Source organism: Mesoplodon densirostris, chromosome 2, assembly GCF_025265405.1.
Source record: "Mesoplodon densirostris isolate mMesDen1 chromosome 2, mMesDen1 primary haplotype, whole genome shotgun sequence".
NCBI lineage: Eukaryota > Metazoa > Chordata > Mammalia > Artiodactyla > Ziphiidae > Mesoplodon > Mesoplodon densirostris.
Window position 1 is genome coordinate 21,226,295 of NC_082662.1, and position 19,098 is coordinate 21,245,392.

Consider the following 19,098-nt stretch of genomic DNA (forward strand, 5'->3'; position numbering starts at 1 on the left):
CCTGGTGGCATACCGCAAAAACAAAACAAAACAAAAGAAAACATTGTGATGTTGTGATTTATTTTAAGAAATATATGTTTGGTCTTTGGCCCGGTTTCTGGCACCGAGCTCCTGAAACCCTTGTAATTTCCTGTGTTATAAGAACACTAATAGCATCTCTTGTTGTAATATTTGTCTTTGACCCTGTTCCTGACACAGGGCCCCTAAAACCCTCATAAATTCCTAAGTGATAAGAGCCCTAGGAGCACCTTTTGTTCTATTAAGGTGACTCTGGGTGGGCTCCTGGATGGCTCCTGGATGGGGGCTTGTAGCCAGAAAAACCAAACAATGATTAGAAGCTTAGAATTTTCAGTTTTCACTCTGTTATCTCTTCATCTAGCTGTTCACCTGTATCCTTTATCATGTCCTTTAATAAACTGGTAAATGTCAGTAAGTATTTCCCTGAGTTCTGTGATCCACCCTAGCAAATTAATCAGATCCAAGGAGGGGGTCAGAAGCACAGGTGATAACCTGAGCTTGCAACTGGCATCTGAAGTGGGGGAAGGGGTTAGTCTTGTGGGACTGAGCTCTTAAACCTTCGGAATCTCACATTGTCTCTGGGTAGAAAGTGTCAAAATTGAGTTGAATTCTCAGAAGCCCTGCTGGGTTTGAGAATTGTGTGGGAAGTTCCCCCCGCCCCCAGCTCAGACATTGGAATCAGGTCCAGGAATCCAAAAAACACATTTAAAAGAGAAACAGTTCACCCCAAATCCCCTCCTCTAACACTCTAGCTGACTTTAATTTCCCTAAGTTTACAGCCCATTTTCAGACATTGTTTTTCATAGTTTTAGAGAAGACAGAATTTAATGTTCTGCCCTTTAGTTTCATTCATCTTTCTTTTTCAACAAACATTTATCCATATACTAGTCAGGATGAGCTAGGTTATGCCACAGTAACAACAACAATATCTCAGCAGCGTAAAGCAGGTTGTATTTCTTGTTTACTCTACATGTCCATTGGCAGTGTCTCTACTCCTTATCCTCATTCCAGGGCCAGGCTGATGGAGCAGCCTTGAGGTGCATTCGGCCACCTCTGCAGAGGTTAAAGAATGGTAAGTTGCACACTGGCTCTTAAAGTTTCTGCTCAGGAGTGACATATAGCACATCCTTTCCCATTTCATTGGTTAAAGCAAGTCACAGGGCCACAATTAACTTCAAGGAGTGGAGAAGTGCAACAGGAGAAGAAACAAATATTTGGTGGCCGGCATGAGTGGCTACCACACAGAGTGTCTAGTCTGAGTCTGGCTGTCTGCTCAGTCCCAGGAAAAGGGAGATGAATTCATTGTTGTCCCTACCCTCTACATTCTCCATGGTCAGAATGATCCTTCTGGGGGAAACACATAACAACCACTTTTAATAATCCCTGAATATCCCATCAGTAGAACAGACAATCATTTGCTCAATCATTTATCAAAAGCCTACTCAGGATATTTTTATTTTCCTTGTTTTCTCTTTTTCTTTCAGCATTAAAATAACATTGCACATGGAAGCAACCTAAGTATTTATCAGTGGTTGAATAGATAAAGAAAATGTGGCATACACACACACACACACACACACACACACACACACACACACACACATATATATATATACAATGGAATATTATTTAGCCATAAAAAAGAATGAAATCTTGCCATTTGCGACAACATGGATGGACCTCGAGGGTGTTATGCTACGTAAAATAAGTCAGACAGAGAAAGACACATACTGTATGACCTCACTTATGTGTAATCTAAGACAACAACAGCAACCAAAAAAACTGAGCTCATTGATACAGAGGACAGATTGGTGGTTGCCAGAGGTGGGGGGTAGGGGATGGATGAAATGGGTGAAGCAGGTCAAAAGGTACAAATGTTCAGGTATAAAATAAATAAGTCAGGTATAAAATAAATAAGTCACCATGTATAGCATGGTGACTATAGTTAATAATAACGTATTGCCTATTTGAAAGTTGCCAAGAGAATAAATCTTAAAAAGTTCTCATCATAAGAAAAAAATTTTGTACCTATGTACGTATGGTGAAAGATGTTGAGTAGACTTATGGTAATCAGTTTGAAATATATGCAAATATTGAATCATTATGTTGTATGCCTGAAACTAATATAATGTTAGATGTCAATTATACCTCAATATAATATATAAATAAATATAAATAAAATAAAATAACATTGCACATAATCACATCAAAAGGAAGTAAACACTGAGGAATAAAAATAGTGCAAGACTTGTACAATGGGACACTTCCGGGTGGGACCACAGCGAGGCGGCGGGGCAGGGGCTGGCACCTCCCGCAGCAACCACGGCGTATACCGGTCTCACTGTGCCTCTCATCGTGATGAGCGTGTTCTGGGGCTTCGTCGGCTTCCTGGTGCCCTGGTTCATCCCTAAGGGTCCCAACCGGGGAGTTATCATCACCATGTTGGTGACCTGTTCCGTTTGCTGCTATCTCTTTCGGCTGATTGCAATTCTGGCCCAACTCAACCCTCTCTTTGGACCGCAGTTGAAAAATGAAACCATCTGGTACCTCAAGCATCATTGGCCTTGAGTAAGAAGACCTGCTCGCCAGTGCTCAGTCATTGAGGTCACGAAGAGAACTCCTCTAGTTGCAAAATCACCTCCATACCCAGACCACCTTCCTTGACTCGCCCACTTTGGCTGTCAGCTGCCTTAAACGTTCCCACCACATTTGAATATCTTATTCTACAATGCAGTATTTTTTCCTGTCACCTTTTTTACACTTTGATGAATGATGTGCCTATTGAATCTAAACTGTTCTGCCTCTATAAAATGTTTATGGGGCCTCCCTGGTGGCGCAGTGGTTAAGAGTCCGCCTGCCGATGCAGGGGATACGGGTTCGTGCCCCGGTCTGGGAGGATCCCATATGCCGCGGAGCGGCTGGGCCCGTGAGCCATGGCCGCTGGGCCTGCGCATCCGGAGCCTGTGCTCCGCAACGGGAGAGGCCACAACAGTGAGAGGCCCGCATACCGCAAAAAGAAAAAAAAAAAAAAAAAATGTTTATGTACTGTTCGGAGATAGAAAGTGCTGTTCTTCTGAGAAATAACATTACTCTCTCCTGGGAAACTGTGGATTTGAAGATGGCTCCTGCCTGCTCACAACATGAGAATCAGCGCAGTGTTTAAAAACTATTACATGACAGTAAGACTCCAGTGGGGCAGTCAGTAGGAGAACATGTTCAGAGGGAAAATCTGTCCCACCAGAATTATACCAAAGTATATTTTCAGGATGAGTTTCTTATTTCTGCCCTCCTTTGGAATAAATTATTTTTCTGCTCTCTAAAAAAAAAAAAAAAAGACTTGTACAATGAAATCTACAAAATATTTCTGAAAGAAATTTTAAAATATATAAATATATGGAGAGACAAACTATGTTCATGTAATGGAAGATTCAGTATTGTTAAGACAGCAGTTCTCCCCAAATTGATCTATATATTCACTTTAATCCCTATCAAACTCACAGCAGACATTTTTTTTTGCAGAAATTGGCAAGCTGGTCCTGATCCAGCCTCCAAAGCTGATCCTAAAATATGAAAATGCATTGGACACAAAATAAGCAAAACAATTCTGAAAAAGAAGAATAAAGTGGAGGATTTATACTTCATGATTCCAAAATAATACTATCAAACCACTTAACCAAAACACTGTGGTACTGGCATAAGAATAGATTTGAAACTATACTATCAAACCACATAAACAAAACACTGTAGCACTGGCATAAGAATAGATATAGAGATCAATGGAATAACATTTAGAGTCCAGAAATAAACCTTTACATTTATGATAAATTAACTAAAAAAAAAGATAAGTCATACTGGGAGAAAAATATTCCTAAACATCACATATCTGCTAATGAACTTGTATCTAGGATATACAAAGAACTCTTACAACTAAATAAAAAAGATAAATAATTCAACTTTTAAATGGGCAAAGTATTTGAATAGATATTTCACCATAGAGGATTTATGAATGGTGAATAAGCACATGAGAAGATGCTTAGGATCTTTAGTCACTGTAGGAATGCAAATCCAAACCACAAGGAGTTACCACTTCACACCTACTGGAATGGCTATAATTTAAAAGAAAGGAAACAAGTGTCAGGATGTGAAGAAATTGGAACACTGTTCATACACTGCTGATGGGAATATAAAAATGATACAGCCACTTTGGAAAACAATGTGCAGTTCCTCAAAGAGTTACACATGGAGTTATCTATCATATGACCCAACAATTTCATTCCTAGGAGTCTATCCAAGATAACTGAAAACATATGTCTACACAAAGACTTATGTGGAAATGGGAATTTCCAAAGACAAATGGGAATTCCCTGGCAGTCCAGTGGTTAGGACTTGACACCTTCACTGCTGAGAGAGTGGGTTCAATCCCTGGTTGGGGAACTAAGATCCTGCAAGCTGCATGGCATGGCCAAAAGAAGAAGAAGAAAAAAAAACTTATACAAAAATGTTCAAGGAAGCATTTTCCAAAAGTGGAAACAACGCAAACATCTATCGATGATGAAAAGATAAATAAAATGTAGTATATCCATACAATTGAATACTGCTTGGCCATAAAAAAAAATGAAGTACTGATACATGGTACAACATGGATGAACCTCAGAAACACTGCACTCAGTGAAAGAAGCCAGATGCAAAAAACACATACTGCACAATTTCATTTATATGAAATGTCCAGAAAAGGCAAATCTGTAAGACAGAAAACAGATTAGTGGTTTCCAGGGCTGGGGGTGGGAATAGGCATGAGAGATCTCTTTAGGATGATAGAATGTCCTAAAATTAGATTGTGGTGATGGTTGTACCCCTCTATAAACTCACTAAAAGTCATTGAATTATACCCTTCACAGAGGTAAATTTTATGGTATGTAAATTTTGTCTCAATAAAACTGTTTAAAATAACATTGTAATTAATCTCTAAACAACAAATTAAAAAACTGTTTTATTTCCTCACTATCAGAGGAGATCATTTTTCAGCTTGCTGCCTGGCTTCCTGAGGCTCACCTGAGTTTATTTCAGACTTTGGGCTTAGGACACACTTAATTTTCCTGCTTAAAACTGCGAGACCTCAGGTGTTTTTACGGACTGGCAAAGTCTGGCAGGGCCATTTAAAAACAGAGGCATCGGGGCTTCCCTGGTGGCGCAGTGGTTGAGAATCTGCCTGCCGATGCAGGGGACGCGGGTTCGTGCCCCGGTCCGGGAGGATCCCACATGCCGCGGAGCGGCTGGGCCCGTGAGCCATGGCCGCTGAGCCTGCGCGTCCGGAGCCTGTGCTCCGCAACGGTAGAGGCCACAACAGTGAGAGGTCCGCGTACTGCAAAAAAATAAAAAATAAAAAATAAATAAAAACAGAGGCATTTCACAGCTAGAGAAACTGAGGCTCAGAGAAATAAAAGGCCTTGCCAAGGCAGCACAGGAATTTGCAACAGCTCCATCAGTGCCCAGCACAGACTGGCTTCATAATACAAACACAAGGGCAGCCGGTCGCTGATCAAGCTGGACTCGGCCTGGCACCGGCAGTCCCGTGGTTCATTCCTGCCAGCGCCCCTTTAATTTCTCTGAAGACCCTTGTTCCTGCTCAAGATGCTCCTGTACCCTTTCCCTCTTGGGTGTACAAGCACAGTCTCATTTTCTGGGTTACAAAAAGTCCAGTCCTGTTTTCCATTAAAATTTCAGGTTCTATTCGGTCTAAAGCTTCCCCTCTCTGACACCTCGGAGGAAGAGATAGAAGTAGGAGAGTTATTCTTTGTCTGGAATGGTTGATGTTGGACTTTGGTGCTTCTGGTCATGGCAGGTACCCACATGCAGATTCTGTCCTCATGGGATGCTTTTGTGGGTTCCCAAGAGAAAGCCCCACCGAGGACTTCATGCTGCATCCCAGGCAGGGTGGTGGCACTCTCCAGCTGACCCCTTATGACCCCCACCCCTCCACTTCTGCCTTCCCCATGCACCTCTCCACTGCAGGTACCTTGCCCTGGGAGGAAGCCCCCTTGGGCAGGATCACAGCCACCTTCCTTCCTAAGGCTCCACTTCTCCCACCCACAGAAACAGTTACAGTTGCCCACCATCTGGGCAAGAGCAGCCTGTTCCCACAGGACCTGGATGGGGAGCTGCTGGGCCCTCTACATGTATTAGGTGTGGTGTGCTCCAAGGACAAAAAACAAGGTAAACTCAAAGGGCCAATATTGCCGGGACAAAGACCTACAGGACTCCTATCACTTGGTCACAATGTGACCATTGCAATGTCCCAGAGCCCTCCCAAGCAGCATGCCCTGTCCCTTTCCCATCCATATAAGGAAAGACATTTGCCCTGTTTTTCTCCCGCTCAGCACACTGAAATTATACATACTCTGCCCAGTCAGCAGATGACTTAACAGGTTCCCTGGCTATAAAAACGGATAAGCAACCCATGCTCATTATCGACTTTCCCTGGCTACCAGGAAGTCGGCCCGCTGTTCTTGCAGCGACCCTTTCACTTTAATAAACTCTATCTTCCTTACATTCTGCCTTGTGTCTGGAAATTCTTTTCCAACCCGTGCTTGGACCATGACATTAGGTAGTATATTTGAGCTTTACAGCAAACTATAAGGTAGGCATTTTCACCCCTCGCTCAACCTCCCTTCATAGCTGAGTAAACTAAGACCCAGAAACAGCAAATAGAACCAGCTAGAATTAGAATTCAGGTTTGCCTGACACCAAAGCCATTTTCTTTCTTCCATGTCAAAGATCCTCTTGGCTGGACTGAGGTCATTGCTATCACTAATAGCAAATATTTAATGATCACCTGGTGCTGGTGAGGCAGGTCAGACCACACAGTCTAGTCAGACTGGAAGCCCAGAGTTGGGCAAAGGGCAGGAGCAGGCGGGAGAGAGGTTTGCTCAGCTGAGGTCGGGCTTGAGGCCCAGGCCCATGCAACAGAAAGTAGATCTGGAAGAAAAATATATATATATACTGTATCACCAGCTAATCTTCAACCTAGGGGCCAAGGGACAGGAGGTGGAGGTGATATTAATCAAGGCCAAAACCGTGGCTTCCAAACTTTGCTGCAATGGAATCACCCAGGGATCTTTAAAAAAATACTGAAGACTGGACCCCACCCCCAGACATTCTAATCTAATTGATATGGGGAGCAACCAGGGCATCAGGATTTTTAAATGTGCTGCAAAGTTGGTGGCAGGGACAGGGTGTAGAGTGGAGGGGCAGGGAGCACTGGAGGTCTCATAGGAGGAAGTGGCAATGACATAACCTCAAAGCCTGAGGTTCCAGGGTGGAGCAGGGCCCAGGGCACTGGGCTGGCCGGAAGTGGCCTTTGGGAAAGATTAGCTGGAGGACCTTGGGAGGGAAGGGCAGGAGGGAGGGAGGGAAAGAATGGAAGAGAAAAGAAGCAAAAACCCAGGCAGAGCGGTGAGTTTGAGTCCATTGTCTGTCACTAACTTTCTGTGTGACCTGGGACAAATTGCTTCCCTTCTCTGGGCCTCAGTTTCTCCATCTTGAAAAGGAGGGGATTGAACTTGATGATGGCTAAAGGTCCCTCTGGCTCCAGGGTTGGAGGACACCCAAGGCCCCAGCAGGCTGGGCCTAGTGTGAGATAAGCCCAGATGGAGTTCCAGATCAGCAGATCTGTAAAGGATGCTGCACACCAGTCTGGGTTGAGGCAGGTTTAGAGGTTCATGAGATTGGTCCTCCCCTGGCCCCTCCCTGAGCTCCTGGGCCACTCCGTCAGGCTGCCAGACATGGTTCGTGGAAATTTCCTCTCAGCCCCTCTAGCCAAGCTCAGGGAACGTGGCTATTGTTCCAATTTCTAATGGAAGTTTCCACTATCCCTCTGACAGCTGGTGGGAGACACAGTGCCTTGGAGCTGGAGACACAGAGAGGTCACAGCAGCGGTGATGGGGGACAAACACCTGGTTATAGGCCACACAGGCTTTGTCAGTGGCCCAGGCATCTTCCTTCAACAAGTAGTTATGGAGCACCTCACCTACTGTGTGCTGGGCCCTATTCCAGGTGCCAGGAACTCAGGACAGGAAAGACTCAGGACTGGACAGACACCTGTCTCCTCATGGGGGAAAGAGAATATACATAGATACTGTGAATACAATGAGGCAGGGTAAGGAAAAGGCTGTGATGCTGGGGGCAGGGTCGGGAGGTGACCAAAGAAGGCCTTGCTGTGGATAAGGCGACATTTGTGTGATTATCAGAGGAACAGCAAGTACTATAGTTCCCGGTTATCTGCGGTTTCCCTTACCTCAGTTTCAGTTACCCACCACAACCACAGCCAGAAAATATTAATTGGAAATTTACAAAAGTAACCAATTCTGAGTCACGTGATGAAATCTCGTGTGGTCCAGCTCTGTCCTGCCTAGGCCGAGAATCATCCCTTTGTCCAGTGCATCCCACCCGCTACTCACTCAGTAACCAGCTGGGTTATCAGAACGCCTGTCAGGAGTCGCAGGGTTTGTGTTCAAGCAACCGTTATTTTACTAAATAACGGCCCCAAAGCACAAGAGCAGTGATGCTGGCAATTCGGATATGCCAAAGAGAAGAGTAAAGTTTTTCTTTAAGTGAAAGGGTGAGAGTTGTGGACTTAACAAGGAAAGAAAAAAAATTCTATGCTGAGGTTGACTGAATCGTCTATCCATGAAATTGTGAAGAAGGTAAAGAAATTTGAGCTAGTTTTGCCGTCACGCTTCAAATTACAAAAGTTACGGCCACTGTGCACAGTGAATGCTTAGTTAAGATGGAAAAGGCATTAAATTTGTACAATAAGAAATTTTGAGAGAGAGCCACAGAGAGACCACATTCACATAACTTATTACAGTATATTGTTATAATTGTTCTATTTTATTATTATAGTTGTTAATCTCTTACTGTGCCTAACTTATAAATTAAACTTTATCATAGGTATGTATGTATACATAGGATAAAGGAAAAAACATCACATATGTAGATAGGGCTCAGTACTATCTGCAGCTTCAGGCATCCACCCGGGGTTTTGAAACATATCCCCCACGGATAAGGCAGGACTGCTGTACAAAAGCCCTGAAGCAGGGCCTTGGCTGGCCTGCTGAGGACAGCAGGGGAAGAGAAGAAGGTGATGGGATCAGAGAGTTTCCTGCCAGGCATCAGGACCTCTTTTTGCCAGGCGCGACCTCCTGACCATCAGAAGCTCATGGCCCTTCTAGGGGAAGGAGGAGGAGGACACAGCAGGGCCGTCTCCTGCTCCAGGTCCAGGGTGACGTAGCACTGTGTCCCCCGCAACGTCAAGCACCATTCCCCTCCCAGCTGTGGTAGTGAAGCCATAACCTCTTTCTGTCAGGATCTCTATGAGGTCGTCTCTCAAATCACTGTTGGCCAAGCCCAGATGCTGGTGGGGGGCAGGGCTAGCCCTCACTATTGGGCACCGTGTGGGTGACACTGCTCCTGAGTCCACAACCATCCTGGTGGCATGAACAGAGGCTCCCGGGAGGGCACCACCTGGGCAGCAGCACATGTGGGGCGGGGGGCAGGGGGGACCGGACGTCTCACACCCCACCTGGGTCATCCTCTCTCTTGGTCTTAGAGTTTGGTGAAGCTTTGGTGAAGGGAACAGGGGATTCCTCGGGGCAACATGAAGCCGTGGGACAGGGCATGATGCCGGGTCTTCCTCCTTGTCAGCCCAGGTCAAGGTGGAGGGGGCCCTTCAGGGTCAGGATGCCGTTCTTGCTCTGAGTTCATCACTCACATATCTGTCCTGCCCTATGTTTCCCATGACACTCTGGGGGCGTCATTCCCACTAAAGCCAGCTTTGCACATGCCAGAGTCGTTGAGGGTGAAGGGCTGGATGAGCGTGGCAGTTGCTGCTTCCATGTTGATGTAGCCGAGGTAGCAAAGGCCTTGGGCAGAGCGCTGGGGTAAAGAACTTGACTCCAGAGCGTCATGGGGCTGCCTTCGAGAACACACTGTAGAGGGGCCGGGGCAGCATTTGGGGGGGCTAGTGTGGAGGCTCCCGTAAAGATCCCAGAGAGTGATGGTGCTGGTCCAGTCATGGGAGTCATGGAGGAGGAGGTGAGAGAAGTGGTGTCCAGCATCCAGGTGGCTGCCTGGCTTGTCCTTCCACTGTCAGCTCATTCAACCGTCCCCTCCCTGCACGGAGCCCCATAGTTATCATTCCTTCTTCCATGGGTTCATTCCAGCAACAAGTGTTTATGGGTTGTCCAGACAATCTGACCTGGACCCACCCTGCTCACCACCCATCAGTGGCTCCCCAGTGGCTACCAAATCAAGTCCAAACTCCTTGTCCTAGCTGACAATGTCTTGCGTGGCCTCACAGCCTCGTGCCTCCCTACTGCCCCTCCATCCACAGTCCAGTCACCTCTGTCACCCCCACGTGTTGCCACCTCACCTCTCTCAGCCCTCCACGTGATGCTCCCTTTGTCTGAAACACCCACCGCTGTTTTTTTTCACCTGCTCAACTCCTGCTTCTCCTCTGGGACTCAGCTCAGGTGTGAACTCCTCCAAGAAGTCCTCCCTGATTGGTTGCCACTATCTCGATCTGACTTGGTTGCCCTTTTCTGTGCTTTTGCTGACTCTTCTGATACCAACACCCAGTACACTGACTCCTATTAATTGCCTGTCCTCCTCCTGGGCTGTGCGTGTTGTTCTGTGACTTGTCTTGCATTCCTAGCACTCACTGCAAAGAAATCCTCTTGAAAAATGGGACGAATGAATGAAGGGTGCCTGGACTAGACAGACGACCAAGAGACACAGTCCCCGCCCAAAGCAAGGAGAAAGGGGAAATCAGGAAATGGTTTGTCAAACAATGACCAAAAGGGGTGTAGGGAAAAGGGGTCACAAGGTTGCCCAGGGGGGCAGTGAGTGCAGCGGAGTTTCTGAAGTCAGAAAGTCCTGGGTTCAAATCCCAGCACAGCCGCTTATTAGCTGTGTGACTGGGGTTGATTTCTTTTTTTTAAATTTATTTTTGGCTGCGTTGGGTCTTCGTTGCTGCACGCAGGCTTTCTTGAGTTGCCGCGAGCGGGGGCTACTCTTCGTTTCGGTACATGGGCTTCTCACTGTGGTGGCTTCTCGTTGCACGGGCTTCTCTCTTGCTCTCGGGCTTCAGTAGTTGTGGTGCACGGGCTTAGATGCTCCGCGGCATGTGGGATCTTCCCGGGCCAGGGATAGAACCCATGTGCCCTGCGTTGGCAGGCGGATTCTTAACCACTGCGCCACCAGGGAAGTCCCAGGGGGCTGATTTCTTGAAATTCCTGCGAGATGGGGATGATAATAAAACATCTGCCTCATAGAGAATGCAGCCCCGTGTTCGGCTCATAGAAAACACTAGAGAAATATGTTGACCATTTTGATTTACGAACATAGTGGGTGGGTGAGGAAGGTTGTGAGAACAGATGTGCCACACTCTAGCCCCGTCACCTGTATGTACTTCAAACCTTACTACCTTTGGATCAAATGAGAATGTACAGCCCAGAACTCAGGTCTGGCTTCCAGATTACACCAGAGTGTAAACTCCTTGAGGGCACGTATTTTTGCCTGTTTTATTCACTGCTGAATTCTCAGCACCTAGAAGGGTGTCTGGTACATAATAGGTCCTCAATAAACATTTCTTGAATGAATGACTGAATTCTGGCTCCCCCTCCCCAAATCTCAAACTCAGCATGATTCCATTAGCTATAATTGCATTCAGCAGCATACAATGAAAAGCCACAAAATGGTGGCTTAAAGAAGTAAAAGGAAAAACTTGCTCCCCGTAACAAGAACTTGGGGGCAGGCAGTCCAAGACTGGTATGTCAGCTCATTGGTATAACCAAGGACTCAGGCTCCATCTACCTTCCTGCTCCAGCCAGCTTATCATATGGCTTTTATCTTCATGGTCACAAGGTGGATGCTGTACCTCTAGTAACATGGCTCCATTCCAGGAAGGAAGGAGGAGGATGGGAAAGGGGCAAAAGCTCAATACTTAAAGAAAAGCCTGTCAGGCTTCTGTTACAAGGAAGGAGAGAGTTGATATGGGGAGGGCAGCCAGCAACGTCTGCCATGATGGCTAAATGGAGTCATTGCTTCTCCCCAGCCTGCAGCCGCCACGTCTGTTCCATCCCCAGACTTCGTCATAGGAGTAGATGACCCCTCCACTCAGTTGCCCATGTGAAGAACCCAGGGGTCAGCCCTCACCCCACAGCCCACATCCAGCCCATCAGCATCCTGTTGGCTGCACTGTGACATAGATCCTGAATCCAGCCCTGTCTCTCCATCCTGTTGACCCCACCTTAGTCCAAACTACCCTCATCTCTCCCTCCTGCACTCCTGCTCACTTTACATCCATCCTCCTCACAGTGGCCGAAGGATCCCTTACAAATGTAACCCCATCACATCACTCCCTAGAGCCCCTAGAGGCTTCATATCACACAGAATATAATGCAACCCCGCCCGGCCCACAGGCCTGCATGGCTGGGCCCTGACAGCCTCCCTTACCCCAGACCTCCTTGCTCACCTCATCCAGCTAAGCAGGCCTTGTATGTGTCCCTTCCTCACACCCGCTGGCTCCTGCCTTTGGGTCTTTGCGCTAGCTCTTTCCTCTGGCGGGAACACACTGCCCCCTGCCCAGCTATCTGTGGAGACCCCTCACTCCCTGCCATGGTCACTGCCTATTATTGCACCACATCACCCCTTTCATGTTCTCCATGCACTCCTCATAAGCTTTTCTACTGTCTTTCTCCTCCACCAGGATGTAAGCTCATGAGGGCAGGGACCATGTCTGCCTTGTGCACAGCCGTATCCCCAGGGTCTAAAACTGTGCCAGACATGTAGGAGGATTCAGTATTTATCCAGTGAATAAATGAATGAGTGGAGAGGCTTGTTTGGGGTGTTCCCTTAGGGAAACTTCCAGCTCTTGGACATCTAAAGAGAAAGGAGAGGGAAGAGATTGGGGGTAGGGAACGTGATACCTGAGATATAAGTCAGAAACTGAAACCAACAAGTGACCAACTTTCCACCGACATCCAAACCCTCCTCCCTCACTGCCCAAGTGATCCTGCCAGGCAGAGTGCCTCTGGGGTGGAAGTGAGAGCCCATCTGGAGAAAAAGGAGGGAGGAGGTGAGCACAGGCAGGCACCACATGAGCCTGCTCTATTCCGACCAACATCTGGGGAATAATGTTGAGAGCGCCCCCTGCTGGCTTGGCCACTGACAAGCTGTGGGGTCAGTACTGTAACCTCTCTGAACCTCAGTTTCCTCTCCTGGAATAAGAATAATATTTAATTCACAGGAAAGTTTTAAGGATTCATTGACAGAATATGTAAAACACTTATATGGTGTGCGGCAAATAGTAAGTGCTCAAAACACCTTAGCCATAAGGAGGAAAGGGAGACAGGAGAGAGTCAGAAAGTGCAAAGAGGCAACGACAGAGAGAGGCAGGTGGCTGGTAACCCAGGGGCAGCCCAGTCTGACCCGCTGGAAGTTTGACTCTCCCACAAAAGATACAGAAAGGTAAAGCATCCAAACTTTAGCACCCACTCCCCAAAATGGACTTGAGTTCTTCTGGTTCAACACCTTCATTTTATAAAGGTTCTGAGTCCCAGAAAGAACAAAAATGTCTCTGAGATGCCCAGAGGGCTGGCAGAGGAGCCAAGTGCGGAGGGATGATGGCCAGCTGGGGAGGGAGCCGCAAAGACGGGCCGGTGCCCTGGCTTACGTTTCCTGTTCTCCGCAGTCCAGAGGGAGAGGGTCTGCCTTCCTATCCCCTCGGCCACAGTGACCCCTCAGATCACAGCAGACTGAGAAGAGGATCACTGGGCAGGAAGGGACAGGGAGGGGCAGGGAGGGGCAGGGGACCGACTCATCCTGCCTAGGCCCTGTGCTAGGAGGCACTTCCTTAAACCCAGCACAGACTCAATACTCATCCAGTCTGAGAGAGATTATCCCCATTTCACAGGTGAGGGCACAGATGCCCAACGCCCCTGAAGAGCTAACAGAGCTAGAACTTCAACCTCAGTCTGTGTGACTCCAAAAAGCCCTGCCCCGCTTCTGCCTGGGAATTGAAAGGCCTGGATTTGGGACCAACACTAACTGGCTGTAACCTTGGGCAATCCTTTCTCTCTGGCCTCAAGCTCTTCCTCTAAACAAGGAAGGTAGACACTGGTCACTGAGGGCCCTTCCAGCTGGAGCTGACATTCTTAGAATTCTAAACAAAAGCCTCCCCCGGCTGAGTCAGGAGAAAGGCCTGCCAGATACCCCACAGCCTATCACGCGGCCTTCTTGCCCTGGGAACACAGGGCAGCCCTGCCCAGGGAGAGCCCCTCGTCCTGCCCCAGCCCCGGGCAGCACGATGCCTCCTCCCCTCCCTTCCAGGGTGGTACCCATCCCTCCATGCCTCTAGCCCAGGGAGCCTGGGCCTCAGCACCCCCCACTTTCTGGGGCAAATCTCAGCTCAGCAGTTTGGGGAAATGAAACTAAAACAATGAATCAAGCCCTTCAATCAGAAGCCTATTCCCCCCCAAATCTTCAAGGCTTTGGGGAGCCCACAGGTCAAGATTTCGGTCAGTGCTTCTCAAACTAAAAAAAAAAAATTGGTTTTTAATCTGCTAAGAACTTAGACTTTTGTAAAATTAAATACACTAGATAGTGGTAATGGTTACACATTATGAATGTTCTTAATGCGACTGCATTGTACACTTAGAAGTGATTAATACAGTACATTTTATGCTATGTATATTTTACAATAAAAAATTTATGATGAAATGAAAAAAAAAAGATGCAAAATGCTAGCCTCAACTTTAATAGTCTTCAACAGACCTTGTAAGGTTGTTATGAGGGTTTCTAGATGCTTACTTTCCATTTCTGTACTTATCTCATTGCAGACCAGTAATATTTTGTGGACTGACAGCGGCCCCAGGACAGCTCTTTTTTTTTTTTTTTTTGCAGTACGCGGGCCTCTCACTGTTGTGGCCTCTCCCGTTGCGGAGCACAGGCTCCGGACGCACAGGCCCAGCGGCCATGGCTCCGGGCCCAGCCGCTCCACAGCATGTGGGATCCTCCCGGACCGGGGCACGAACCTGTGTCCCCTGCATCAGCAGGCGTACTCTCAACCACTGCACCACCAGGGAAGCCCCAGGACTGCTCTTTGACAGTACTGATTCAGGGTGCTGAGAGGTGGACTCTGGCTTTGCAGAGCCTCTCAGGAGACCTTCCAGAAGGAACAAGGTTTCTGCTCCCCAGGCAGATACCTCTGGATACCAAGCCAGTCAACCCCAAGCAGCCCCAGGCCAGGCACACTGATCTGAATTATGCCTGGACCCCTTCTTCCACCCTAGTCTGTCTCCCAGGGTCTTCTTGATGTGCATTATTAATAACGTGGCCCCGTTCGTGGCCCCGATAAGCATAGGGAATTGTGAGGTAGGGGATGGAGTGGGGTGAACTGGGAGAGAGAGAAGTACAGGGTAGAACTGTGATCTTCTTTGTGATCTAACCCCTATAGCAAACTTGGCCCAAGCATCACCTCCTACAGGAAGTCATCCTGGGCCCACAGTGGAACTGAGGAGCCTCCAGCTCCCCCTGCTCACATCTCCCTGTATTCTCATTGAATGGCTGACGTGGAAAATTTGAAAGTGGTGCCTACTCTTCTGGGGTTTGCGGGTCTGGCCAGATTTCAGGCGTTGGCTAGGCGTTCTTGCGCAGGGTATTATCTGCACAACTCTGAGCAACTGCGCTGATGACTGGGGTTCCGGGCCCATCTCCACCAGGCTGTGGGGTACTCCAGAGAGGGGCCCATGTCTGGGATGTTGCATCTGAGTACAGTGGTCTCTGCTTGGCTGAGCAGCAGAAAATACTGTGGGCTTTTGAAAGATCTAGACACCTGGGCTCCAATTTCAGAAAGTCTACCTCCAAAGGTCTGATGAGGGTCCTGAATCTCTGTATTTTGAAAAAGTGCCATGTGACTCTGATGCCCAGCTGGTGTCTGGCCCATAAGAGGTGCCCTCGAGTGGTTGGTGACTGTGGTCATAGTGGTGCAGCATGTCTGTGGAAGGAGACTCGGGGGCCTCCGGGACGGGAGCTGGGGGACGTTGGGAAGGAGTGGCACTTTTATATATCCTTTTGTACTGATTGGACTTTGACCTTAAAAAAATGTGTGGCTGGGCTTCCCTGGTGGCGCAGTGGTTGAGAGTCCGCCTGCCGATGCAGGGGGACGTGGGTTCGTGCCCTGGTCTGGGAGGATTCCACGTGCCGCGGAGCGGCTGGGCCCGTGAGCCACGGCCGCTGAGCCTGCGCGTCCGGAGCCTGTGTTCCGCAGCGGGAGAGGCCACAGCAGTGAGAGGCCCGCGTACCGCAAAAAAAAAAAAAAAAATGTGTGGCTGACTGACTGATGAGGTGGCTGTCATCTATGTGAGGAACTGCAAACTCTAGGCCTGTGGGCTGCGGTCCTTAAGGACAGAAGTGGGTGGGTCAGAGGAATGGAGAGCTATAGAGCACACATCCCACCTCAAGGGGGCAGCAGCTGCCCAGAGCTTGCTCGGTGGGACTGTGAGCCCAGGGTGGCCAGATCTTCTGGTTTTTCAAGATAAGCCTGAAATCATATTTCCAAGTGTAATTAATTGTCAACTAATTCAAAAATTTAAAGCACAGCATGGAGTGAAGACAACATGCCTGCTGACCGACTCTGGCTGCAGGCCACCAGTTGGCGCCTTTGGATCTAGGAGGATGCTGTTTAGGATTGGGCACCTCCAAGGCCAGTCTGCAAAGCCAGGACAGAGCCAGTCTTTGCTTCTAGAAAATCGGATTGACTCCCCACGGGGTCCACACAGGACAAGAACAAAGCAGGTGCCGAGAGGAGTCACCACCCACTCATAATTCAGCACATATTAACCTCCCACCATGTGCCAGGCTCAGTGCTGGAGATCCAGTGATGTGACAGGCACAGCTCCTGCTCTGGGGGACGCTTCCTTTTAACTAGAGAGACACACTTGAAATAAATAATTGCATGATAATGAATTCATTTGTGAAACATGAGGAGCTGCAGCATAGCATGGGGGTTAAAAGTTCGGGTTAGGGCCTCCCTGGTGGCGCAAGTGGTTGAGAGTCCGCCTGCCGATGCAGGGGATACGGGTTCGTGCCCCGGTCTGGGAGGATCCCATATGCCGCGGAGCGGCTGGGCCCGTGAGCCATGGCCGCTGAGCCTGCGCGTCCGGAGCCTGCGCGTCCGGAGCCTGTGCTCCGCAGCGGGGGAGGCCACAACAGTGAGAGGCCCGCATACCGCAAAAAAAAAAAAAAAAAAAGTTCGGGTTAGGGCTTCCCTGGTGGCGCAGTGGTTGGGGGTCCGCCTGCCGATGCAGGGGGCGCAGGTTCGTGCCCCAGTCCGGGAGGATCCCGCGTGCCACGGAGTGGCTGGGCCCGTGAGCCATGGCCGCTGGGCCTGCGTGTCCGGAGCCTGTGCCCCGCAGCGGGGAGGTCGCGGCAGTGAGAGGCCCGCGTACCGCAAAAAAAAAAAAAAAAAAAAAAAAGTTCGGGTTAGATTCCTGACTCCACACCTAGCCAGTTATGTCACTTTGGGCAAATACCTTAACCTGTCTCAGTTGCCTCGTTTCTTGCCTGTGAAATGGGCATGATAATGTCATAGGGTTGTTCTGGGGATCCATTGAGATAATGCAAATAATTATTAGCCGCTGCCATGAAGTATATAGAGCTGTGAGATCACGTAAGAGGGAGCCTAGGCTTCGCAGAGAATCCCACCAAGGCCCCCCAATCCCAACGATACTGGAGCTTCTCCCCAGAGAGGGGAGTGGGAGGCCACAGGCCTCCAGCCTCCCGTCCAGTGGGGGAATCTCCTCTATAAGGAGCCTGGCCTTATCTTCTTGTTGTTCCCAGCAAGGCCCAGGGACTGCTGCACCCCCAGAGCTCAGCCCTCCTTGGACCCACCATTCTGCTGTAGCGGCCACGGGCATCTGGCCAATCTCCCACCTGTTTCTTCTCCCCTTGTATCAGTTTCACAGCCCACTGGCCCCTAGTAGGATTGGTGCCCAAGGACAGGGAAGGTACTGCTCTTGACAACACTGGGAGAAAGCTGGGCATTTCCCACTATGGGCCAGAGCCCCTCCACTGAGGTTGCTGCACTTCAGAGCTTATCAAACCCTGCAACTAAGTTTTACAAATCTGAGTGCCTGTGTAAAACAAGTCAGAAAACCTTCCTGGTGCCGCTGACGTGCAGAACACCAGCTTCCACTGGCAGGGGGACACTGTGGACCTTCTATTTGACCTGGGCAAAGAGCGGGGAGGCAGACGGCAAGAGGCTTAAGTGCCAGCAATGTTTCTGGGGCCTTGAAGTTCAGCTCTGTGGAGGGATCCTCAATGGCCAAGATATGGTTGGTCCCCGATCTAACCAGGTAGAGAAGATCTGCAACTAGTCTTGAATGTGGAAGGGAATTCCCAGGGCACCTAGTCCAGCCTCCCATCCAAAGGGGGAATCTCCTCTATAAGGAGCCTGGCCTTATCTTCTTGTTGTCCCCAAACAAATCACTTTCAACAGTGATTCAGAAGCCAAACTAACAGTAAGGTGGCCAAACCATTACCTGGGTGGGCAGAGTTATATGGGGTGGCCCCCTCCAGCTCAGACACTCATCACTTCATCCCCGTGCTGCTGAGACAGGCTCCTGCTGTGGTCTCCATTGCCTTCTCTCCAATTCATCCTGCCCCTGCCTCCATTTTCTCTCCCTCAGAATGGCTCTGTTCACTGAACACTACCATTCCTGTGTTCTAAAGCCCCACTGCTTAGGATAAAGGGAATGAGAGCCTGCCACGAGCCAGTAATCATGGCAGGCTCTCAAAAAGTGCGTGCTCATCAGTGCATGCTTGGGTCAACATCTGACTTCTCAAAGGACTGGCTCAAGTCTTCCCTCCTCTGTTAAGCTTTCCAGACCACTGACGCCTGTGGTTACACTCTCCACCAAACCACCAAAACACACTTGGCCAAGTACAAGCATGTGGTCGAGACCGTATTCTCAGCAAAGTGTTCCACAGCCCTCCTGCCCACTTCACGCATAAGCACAAGGT

At 48.7% G+C, this 19,098-nt stretch overlaps 1 protein-coding gene across 1 annotated transcript; it reads left to right on the top strand.

Annotated features, from left to right (window-relative positions):
• Positions 1-1,688: 1,688 nt before the first annotated feature.
• LOC132502612 (V-type proton ATPase subunit e 1-like) lies at positions 1,689-2,809 on the top strand. Its single transcript, XM_060118600.1, has 2 exons — positions 1,689-1,717; positions 2,259-2,809. The coding sequence occupies exons 1-2, from the start codon at positions 1,689-1,691 to the stop codon at positions 2,584-2,586; spliced, it is 357 nt and encodes a 118-aa protein (XP_059974583.1). The 3' UTR covers positions 2,587-2,809.
• The last annotated feature ends 16,289 nt before the right edge of the window (positions 2,810-19,098 follow it).

Coding starts and splice junctions, on each gene's coding strand:
- LOC132502612 (XM_060118600.1), top strand. CDS start 1,689: ATGGATGGACCTCGAGGGTGTTATGCTAC. Junction 1,718..2,258: donor CCTCGAGGGTGTTATGCTAC/GTAAAATAAGTC, acceptor GAATAAAAATAG/TGCAAGACTTGTACAATGGG.